The following is a 10,035-nucleotide window of genomic DNA, read 5'->3' on the forward strand; positions in this document are numbered from 1 at the left end:
GGACCTTGCTTTTGTCGCTATTCTTTCTAAGTAAGGATCTGTGAATTCTGCAGCAGCTCAATCTTAGAGGAACAAGAACGATGATTAAATTAATGAACTGGCTTCCAGCAACCCATCTTTGTATCAAAATCAAGCTACATGTAACTTTTTCATACCTGGCTCTAGTCCAGAAATACCTCCCAACAAAATAATGGATTTTTATTTACTCAAAATCTAGTTCATCTCTATTCACAGTATTAAAGCACAGTTAAAAAACTAAATATATAGTGTGGTTGATGAGGACCAGGTATTGGCTTGTCTATGGGAATTCTTCAGAAAGGAGTTGAATAGTTGACTTGGAGAGGCCTAGTCCAATGTCGCTGAGGTAGTACAACCTGGGACAAAATGGATACATAAGGTTGACAATTATTTTCTCATACGACGGTGTGGCATGCTTGCAATGTCATCTGCCATCTTGAGGCATTTACCTATACAAAAGATACTCTTGTTAACATTAGGCTGACAATTTGTAAAAATGTAAAGGGTCATATCATATCTCCTATTTTGAAACCGAGTCCTATGGTTCTATTGAGAGGATATCAATCGTACAAAACTTCCCAATGCTCGAGAGCTCATATTCATAATCACATACATAATAAATGTCTACTCTGCCAGATAAGTTTTTTTTTTTTTTTCAGAGCCTTTGAAGGCAAGCTTTCATGACAGAACGAATGGGGATGTTTTTCAGATTTTCACAGCATCCTCACAATAGAACCATAGGATTTAGATTAGAAATATGCAAATTTGACCTTCAATATAAGACACTCCGCTTTGGGATTTTAATTCGATGACATTTTATATTGTGACTCACCTGGCCGGCGGCTGCCCCTGCTGCTCTGCCCTGTCTGAGCGACAGACGGAGCGGAGCATAGGCATGTATTCAACAGTGACAGCCCGTCTGTTTCCCAGGACGCTGAAGAACCGACTGCGTAGAACTTTCTTGCTCAGCTCATACCTCTTCTGGGCGGCACTGGACAGACATGTGGTCATAGTAAAGTAAGTAAGTACATTTTATTTATAGAGCACCTTTCGAAACAATGTTACAAAGTGCTGTACAACAAGGTAAAACAATCATGTTAAAACAAGGGCATGAAACAAACAATAGAAGGTAAAACATTGAGATGCAAATAATTCAAGTAAAAATACTAAAAATATATCATAAAATAAAGTGCTGACGAAATAAATACGTTTTTAACAATTCCTTAAAACCGTCGACAGACTCTGCATTCTTCAGCTCAAGGGGCAGGGCAACAAAAGTGGGGGCAACCACTTCAAATGCACGGTCACCCTCATATTGCATTATGCCGCCAATTAGCACACACTCATTTTAGATATATGCACACAAAATGTGAACCTCTTTCAGGCTTACATTGACCACACACCTCTTCCTACATTAATCTAAAACTAACTTCCAGGTTTTACAACTGCAAGCCAATACTATTGGGCTAGAGGTCATTTTTGTATACAGAGCAGAAACAAATTAGGTTTAAAGGTATATTCAGTGATTTCACTCAAAAAACCTTAGGTTTCGTTTTTGGCTGTGGGACCCAGCCTTTCGTCCAATCAGGATAGAGAGTCAAAAACGAAACCTAAGGTTTTTTGACCCCCAGGGGTTAACTGGGGACAGGGAGGAACTCCTTATATGGCCAGCACACTCTATAGTAGGGAGGATTATCACAACAAAACAAAAAATAAGTGATATTTGAATTAAGTGAAATCACTGAATATACCTTTAAAGGTAGTGTAAGTTATTTTCTTTGGTTAAAATAAGTGTTAAAAAAAGCTCTATCGTGATAGTACTCATTGATATAGTGTTTGTTCAGTAACAGGAGTCTCCATGTCTCTCCAGTGTTTTATTAAACAAAATACATTTTCAGAAACTGAAACTGGGATACCTATTTTATCTAATCAGGATAGAGAACGCAGTCTGTATACAGATAGCCTTGGAAACCCAGACGTTTTTATTTCCAGGGAGAGAACATACAGATTAAACAAATAGAATTGTAAGTGATGGAACTGGAACAGTAAGCTCTTCAACTGCTACTCTCTCCTAATTGGCTGAAAATGTGTCACCTACATACAGTCAGAGGCGCAAGACGGACCGAACGCTAGGGGGGGACAAATAGCGGCGCCGCGAAGCGGCGCCGCCGAATAATCCGTCCCCCCCGTCCCCCCCACCACCCTAAGGGAGGGGGGGATGGGGGGGTCTAACCACAAAAACGTGGGGTTATGGTTAGGGTGGGTCGGACTACAGAGAGGTTGTTCCAGTGACTCAATGTACATACAAAACTGCGTTTTGTCACAGTTATTATTATTATTATGAAATACCTGGCTGTGATTCCTCCTCCTCCCATGTGTCCCAAAACGTAAAAGTTTAACCACATTATCAGCAGTGCCTCGAACAGGTCAAAACTCACTGACCATCTGTAAGTTAGCCTATTCTATATAAAATGTACAACACCTGGGCAGTTTTCAGGAGAGGAGAGGGTTCGCATGTTTTAAATATCCTTACCGGGTGTTGACAGTTGTGGAGCTTTCTCTAGCGGCGTCGATCTCCTCCTTTCCCCATAAATCCCAAAATGGTGTAATATAATAATATAATTCCCAAAGTGGGGTCCGGGGACCCCCAGAGGTCTTTGAGCCGCGAGTTCCAGGGGGTACAGCTACATGATAGTTTGGAACCAAATGAACCCTTGTGGCATGTCATGTGGACGCAGCGGGGTCCTTGAAATTAAACAGGTTGAGAATCACTGCTACTGCTAGAGCTGTATAAATCTTCTCTTATGGGGGTCATTCTCTTCTCTTCAAATGGGGGGGGGGGGGGGGGGTCCGCGGGCTAATACGTGTCCATTTGAGGGTCCTTGACACGAAAAGGGAGGATAAAGTATATTCATTCATCTCCTATCGATCTAGTCAATACACGTTACCAAAAGTGGTGCGTGACACCAAATGTGGTGACCTATTGAATCCTGTTCCTGTATTATTAGAATCATTACGCAATCACTACAGATTGCAAAGCACATTGGGTCACTGATGGCGGTGTAACAACTTCCAAACAACCGAACACGGTAGATGGGCCAAACCATTTTGGGATTTATACAGGGGTGGACCAAATATATCCTTCAAAATATATCGCGTTTATGAACGCAGGATTTCAAAAGTATTACTCCTAAGATAACTTTGGAGCCACGGGGGATAAAGGGGGGGACCCCCCAGCCAGGGGGGGACCCCCAAACTCATTTGGGGGGGACCAATGTGACGCTGGCAGGGGACGAAACCCCTCCGTCCCCTACCTTATTGCGCCCCTGCATACAGTACAGGGAAACCACTGTTACTGAACAAACTATGATTACTATCAGAATATAGTGATTTAACCTTTTAACAAAAATACCTACCTTTAGGGCTCTTGATCATATAACTGAATCAAATGATCTCAAACTGAATTGGGCCCACATAGACAGTAGACTGAAATGGAAATAATGTAGGAGTTCCGATCCGAGTATACACTCACCTTGGGTCACAGAAAAGGGTTGAACTAAAGTTGAAACGTTGTCTGTGGAATGAGACGGGAATGGTGAACCTCTCCACCAGCCTCTGCCACTCTCTGTCCCCCAGTCCCTGTCGGTATCCCTGGACTTTAGTCCAGACCTCAGACACCTTTCTCCAACATGTCCGAAATGCCAAGCCCTCGACAGAAGCTTGAATCTCCAATATTCTCTCTCCTTGCTCACAACTGTCCCCGTTTCTCATCTCATCCAACAACCCATCTCTGATCTCCGCCCCAGTCCAGACAAACTCTGCTGACCTGCATGGGCCAGATACATGCGATTCTTCAGTCGGCACTGTGGAATCCAGGTATGACATGTGATCAATGAAATCAATTAAGGCATCCAAACCAAGGGTTGCCAGTTTAGTCACGCTGTCTTCAGTCTTTGGCTTGTCATTTGAACACGTAGCTCTATATTGTGTCCCCGTCAGTGACACCGAGGTCATGTGTGTTTTGGCCGCAACACCAGAAGATGAACGGTCATCAAACACTGCTGGCATACATTTCCTTCTGCCAAGCCTGGAAAAGTTCCTGACGGAATTCACAGATGTGGCTCCTGTAAGATCAATTACCTCAACCGACTGTTGCTTTTGAGGCTGCCTGGCAGGGGCCGTTTGATCACTCTGCAACCCAGAACAAGTCACATCATCTGCACAGGTGGAGGATCCCCGGGCAGTGGTTGTCAGGGGCAGAAGCAAGTCCATGTTGGAGTAAAGCAGTGGCACACCTCTCCTCCAGCTTTCAGCTAGAATGTTCAGAAGTTTGTTCAGATCAAGATTGGTCTGTAGAACAGAAGATAGAATAGAACACATATCTATAAGATAATCGTAATGACAATACTGTGGTGCACGAACCTAGTGAGCACGAGGACCCAGGTTCAAATCCGACCCATCTTGTCTTGAATGCCTCTTCTTTCTGCCCTTGGTTTTCTCTCTCTTTCTCTAGTCTCGAGACAGACTGTTGACTAACTCACAAGAGGGCGCTCTTTCCTTAGTTTTGCCAATGGGTTCCCAGATTGCTCTCTCTACACTGACCTATTTGAAATGCAGCATAGAAATGTCTAAATAAAAAATAAAAAAAGACCACACTTACCTTCAAAAGGGTCAGTAAGCTCAGACGGGTCTCTGTCTGAAACCCCAGCATGCTGGGAGTGCACCCCACATCACAGGGAGGAAGATGGGGATTGTCTGAAATGTCTTCCACTTCAATTATATTGGATACTAGAATAGAGTCATAATCTTTAAATCATTTATAAAATGGCATTCACATTCAATTCATTCACTTTCATATTTAGATGTTTAAGTAACACGGAGCAACATACACAGTGTCCTGGTGGGGTCCTTCTGCAGATATTCCCTCTGAGGTGCCAGTTGCCCACCACTATGCACCCAGAACTGTAGTTGGAGGAGGCAAGATCGGATATCCCCCCTGCAGAGTCTCAAGAGATTGGTGACATCGCCCAACTCTGTCCTCACACTCTCAGCCAAACACACCAGCCGCAAATAACTGCAAACATTCACCTGAAAATTGACATCTTTGTGAAGAAATGAACATCACGTCTGTCAGACATGCACAGAGCAAGTTCAGCCAGGAAACTCCCTTTAATTGGACCTCCTCAGCATCACGTGCACACGATTCACTTCATCCAATCACTCATCCCATTTTCATGGGCTATTTAAACTGGAAGTTTGCACCGCTCAATCTGCTTTCTTACTTGCTGCTGTACACGGATACTGCGCTGCTGCCTGCTTAAACTTTTGCAGCTTACCCTCCTCCACCCCCAGCTACCACCTGTCGTTTTGGATCTGCTGTGGGATTCAGTGGGATTCAGAGTCCCTATATGGTTGGGACTGATGCGCTTGTTCTCAGTACCTAAACGCAGATCCAATTCATCGCCAAACCATAATAAATATATTGCTCATTTTGTATTCAATAAATATTCCATCCATTCTCGAGTTGTCCTGACTGAACCATAACAGTTGTATGATGTTGCAATCTAATTATGTTCTGCATTTAGACAATTTAAAGGATGCAAAGGTGAAGGGTTTACTTACCAAAGAAGGTGTCTTAAAAATGGTTACTTCAAAATGTCCATCAAACCTCTCTCTGAATAAGGGGTCTAAGAAGGAAGAGATTGTCTTTCATTAGACCTTGTCTTGTGGTGATTATATTATAATTACATTATAATCCATTTGAATCTCTTTTTTTTTTACCACTGGCAGTAAGAATGACCGGTCTCTTGGTGTTCCTCATGAACGTCTTGACGGCTGTAAGGAATCCTATATCATCATCAAATATCACATCAACCTACAGGGACAGTGACAGCTACAGTAAATAAAGGAGTTTATGCACAAGCACAACCAGATATGCAGTTTAATGATGCCAAATGGTTTACCTCCTCAAATAGAATAAGTGATGTGGCCATCTTTTTCCTCTCCATCACCGTTGAGCAATTTCTCAACTCATTACCAGGTACTGATGAAATATCAATGGCTGGCTTCTCAGATAGGACACTGGAATGCAAATGGTCTGCTTTAGCCTTCATCTTGAAGAAGTTGGCCAAAATAATTGAAGCTGGGCTAGGTTTTCTTTTACTACGAGATTTTTCACTTTTCTGTCCCCTTCTTTTTGAGGTGGAGATAACATGTTTGGCAGACAGGATATTATTTCCTGTTAAAAGAAAATAACACTCCGTTATTATATATTTTACATGACTCGAGACCGTCATGTCACAGGTTTAAACATCATCAGTATCGTCTTACCAGTTAAGGTATCATGTTTAGTTGTGGAAACGTTGGTGGTGTTGTAGATGTTGAGGTAAGCTGGTTTGAGGGCGTCTTTCCCAGAGGTTTCCACCAGGTGTGACTGGACAGCCTCCTTCAACTGGGAAAGAACATTGTGGCCACTTCGTTGGGAGGAGCTATTCACCTCAAACACCTGTAGGAAAGACCAAGCTAATTAACCCATGTAGACCTGAGGCAGATTCTAAAAACGCCTTCTAAAACCTAACCTTTATTCTCATTTAAAAAAGGAAAACAAAAAATGTTGCTATATGAGACACAGAGGGGTATGTTACACAGAGGGGTATGTGACACACACATATACAGGAAGCAAACCCTGCTTCTGTGTGGTGGGCGAGTATTTTACATCGTTTTATGTTTTGTTTAAACCACCAACCTTAAAGCCCAGCTCCTGAGCACAGGCGTACACAGAGGATGTTTTTCCAACGCCTGGAGGTCCTGTGATCAGCATCGCAGTACATAACTGCTCCCGTTTCTCCTCCAATCCAGCTTCACCCTGGAAGTCACCACAGTCCCATGACTCTGCCAGGCAAGATAATTATGTCATATTCATTCCTGGAAATGCTCAACATTCCAAAGAACACCTACAGTACGAGACATTTTGTAAATAAGATCCAACATTGACCCTGTCACTGTCACAGTTAGAGGGATAGGAATATGGTATAAGAATATTACATGGACAAAGATAATTATCCTCACCATTACTGCTTTCTTCACGTTTCATTTCCAGCTCATTTTTACTTTCATCACAATCAGCTCTCAGTTTCCATTTATTTAACCAACTGCATTGCAAAGACAAATGATAAACTACGTTTAGTAACTTCCGAATACGGTAATCTATTTCTAGTGGTAATGCTCCGATCAATTGGCCACCGATCGGCCTCCAAATGACTCGATCGGTGATGTGCTATTAACCCTATCTGCAGAAACCGATCTTTATTTATACCATTTAAATTGTATAAAAGTCAGATATATAGTATAATGTAATTTTGCATCTTTGTGACAGGCCTAAACATTCCCCCCTTCCTCCCCACACACGCAGGAACAGTTTTGATGTGGGTTTATTTATAATTTGGGAAATATTCAAATTTCCCCCTTAGGCACAAGATCGGTAGATCATGAGAAAAACAATCGGTGATCAGCATCGGTCCCAAAAAATCTGATTGGAGCATCCCTAATTTCTAGTGCAATATAATTAGAATAGTAGAAAAGCATGGAATAATATGTTTATGTGAATATATCACCTGTGGAGCTTATTTACAGAGGAGGCGTTTTCAATGACTTCATTTGAATGCCGAGGGCTGTACCTCCCTGTCCAAAGCATATCTGCTATAATGGAGTCTAGACAGATGAGCAAAAGAAAGAAAGATGAGGGTTTGACTCCGTTTGACATACTGTAATATACAACTTGATGAGTTCTAAAACAAAAATAAGTCAATGTCCATGTAAGAATCCTCACGTCTTTGGAGACTGGCACCGGCTTCAAACACCACACTTGCCGATTCCGTTTGACTTGTCAGGTTAGGTTTTGGCTCATACTTGACATCCTGGCATCTTCGCTCATGCTGCTTCAATCTATAAGTACGACTGAGCCTGCCTCTTCTGGGCTGAACACCACCGGGGTCATTGTGCTCTGGTGGTGACGGACGATGACCTGTTGCACTGCCTTCCCTTGAAACAATGCTGGAACGCCGACGTTTGATCAGTGAGTTGTCTGAGCCATCGCTTTCATACGGTTGTTTCCTCTTCGCTCCCATGTGGTCACATGGGACCTGGCTGGATGTTGGGACTGTCTCTGTGGCAACAGAATAATTAATAATCGATTTGGATCACACAGACAGATTTGAAGTGCACTGGTTCTCAAAGCGGGGTCAGGGGACCCCCAGGCCTGGAGTGGGGTTTCAGGGGTTCCCCCCCAGCTAAATTATATGATACTGCACTATGAACTGAACCTTTTTTTAATGCTGCTGCTGCAATTACTTTATTGCACTGTATTGCAATGTATAGCATTTAGGTGTATTTTATTTATTCTGCCATGACCAGGATCTTGGTAACTTCTGTACTGACAGAAAGACAACAAAACTCCTTGAACCTTGAGTTGAGAACCAAATGTGATAGTTGGAAACCAAATGGACACCTCAATGTCAGTGTGATAATGTAATATACTGTAAGTTTGATCCAGAATGGCAAAATGTACAGGTATGTAGACAAAATCTGGATGTAATTAGACAGATTTTGTCCAAATACATCCGATACTCAGGCTCACCTTGGGATATATCTCGTAGGCTGTCTCTATGTTTCGTCTTCAGAGCAAGAAAGACCCTTCTCAGTGGAAAGGATGGGTTATCTTGTGTAATTTCTTCCAGACAGCTATTCTGAGCAGACGCGGACAGCTCGCATCGCCCTTTTCTCTCTATCATCAGGCTGGATGATGATGTTGGTTGTTCTTCTTTCACCTCATGGTGTCTAGTCTGAGCAGTGGTACCCGATGATCTGTGCAGCAGTGGCCCCCTATCTAAGGGGTGCTTCAGTCTGCCTTTACCTGTCTGTTTAACGCTGGTGTTTTGCTGCGTTGTTGCCCTTAAGAAAATTGGAGCAAGTTTGATGTTTGGCATACAGTTCTTCCCATACTGTGGATGATGTTCTCCACTGATGACACCATTTGTGCTGCTAGTACACTTGGGGGTGTATTCAGACAGGAGAGTTGAACCTGAAGTTCCTGAACCCTTCTCGCAGGCTTCAGTTTCAGCATGGACATGATCATGCTCGTTGAATAAGTCAGTTGCATCCTTACATGTTTTTCTCCGTTTGAGTTTGTTCCGAGTTTGAAACATGACGTTAAGTTTCACACTTGCCTGTCCTGCAGGGAGTTCATTGCACAGTTTACTGATACTGAACTACAACTAGCTTTACTCACGATTGTTTTGCTGTTTAGTGTTTTTATTGGTGGAAATAGTAATTCTTCTTCTTACAGTTTTATGACGGGTTGCAAGTTTGCAACCATTGCTTGAATCTACCGCCACCTACTGTACCAGAGTATAACGTCGCTGGATTACGTCTCATTGGATTGGACAATGATGTGTTGTGTTTTAATAGAAAAACATTTTATAAAACTGAAAAATTGCAGCCCAGTGCTTGTGGGTCAGTAATTATACACTTTTGTATAACTGTAACTTGTCATTGTAATTGTCAGTTGTAACTTAAGTTGACAATTAGGGTTGACTCTGTAATCATTGTAATTGTAAAAAGAAATAGCATTGTGTGTGCTACTGTCTGTTTTTGATATATTTTAAACATATCCAGACATAGACATGTCTCTAGGCATCCATCTTAAGTCCAAATAGACCAAGATGGGATTCAAGTAATTTCGTTCATGCAATGAAGTCACCATAATTGTGAATCCAGTGTCACGTCCACTAAGGGTGAAGACTCTTTGTACAATGTAATGTCTTACATTACAGACTTAAATAATTTTTGGCAGTGAACATTGTAATGTAGCCTACTTATTTCAACATCAATGTTATAACCAAGTAGCCAATGACCAATTTGTTAATGTTCACACAAAACTGTTCTTAGCAGCTAGAATTTGAATAGAGCCCAATGGCTATTGTATAAACATGTTAAGATTGAGAACCGTTAATACAAGAA

General features: G+C 42.1%; 1 protein-coding gene across 3 annotated transcripts; it reads right to left on the minus strand.

The window, feature by feature from the left end:
- Positions 1-241: 241 nt before the first annotated feature.
- Positions 242-9,318, minus strand: atad5b (ATPase family AAA domain containing 5b). 3 transcript variants are annotated; one of them, XM_083765830.1, is made up of 14 exons: positions 8,654-9,318; positions 7,847-8,182; positions 7,632-7,728; positions 7,087-7,169; positions 6,764-6,909; positions 6,349-6,523; positions 5,982-6,256; positions 5,800-5,893; positions 5,641-5,705; positions 4,908-5,106; positions 4,679-4,773; positions 3,551-4,368; positions 851-1,009; positions 242-374 (listed from the first exon to the last, which is right to left on the minus strand). In XM_083765830.1, the coding sequence occupies exons 1-14, from the start codon at positions 9,219-9,221 to the stop codon at positions 299-301; spliced, it is 3,186 nt and encodes a 1,061-aa protein (XP_083621956.1). In that variant the 5' UTR covers positions 9,222-9,318; the 3' UTR covers positions 242-298. The 3 variants fall into 3 exon arrangements, with proteins under 3 accessions (XP_083621956.1, XP_083621955.1, XP_083621957.1); XM_083765829.1 differs by having other exon boundaries at positions 4,679-4,806; XM_083765831.1 differs by lacking the exon at positions 4,679-4,773 and having other exon boundaries at positions 3,551-4,331.
- Positions 9,319-10,035: the final 717 nt, after the last annotated feature.

This window comes from Protomyctophum parallelum (genome assembly GCF_964188405.1).
Source record: "Protomyctophum parallelum genome assembly, chromosome: 5".
Lineage (NCBI taxonomy): Eukaryota > Metazoa > Chordata > Actinopteri > Myctophiformes > Myctophidae > Protomyctophum > Protomyctophum parallelum.

Coding starts and splice junctions, on each gene's coding strand:
- atad5b (XM_083765829.1), bottom strand. CDS start 9,221: ATGTTTCAAACTCGGAACAAACTCAAACGGAGAAAAACATGTAAGGAT. Junction 6,524..6,763: donor CTCAGGAGCTGGGCTTTAAG/GTTGGTGGTTTA, acceptor TCTTTCCTACAG/GTGTTTGAGGTGAATAGCTC. Junction 375..850: donor CAGGGGCAGCCGCCGGCCAG/GTGAGTCACAAT, acceptor ATTTTGTCCCAG/GTTGTACTACCTCAGCGACA.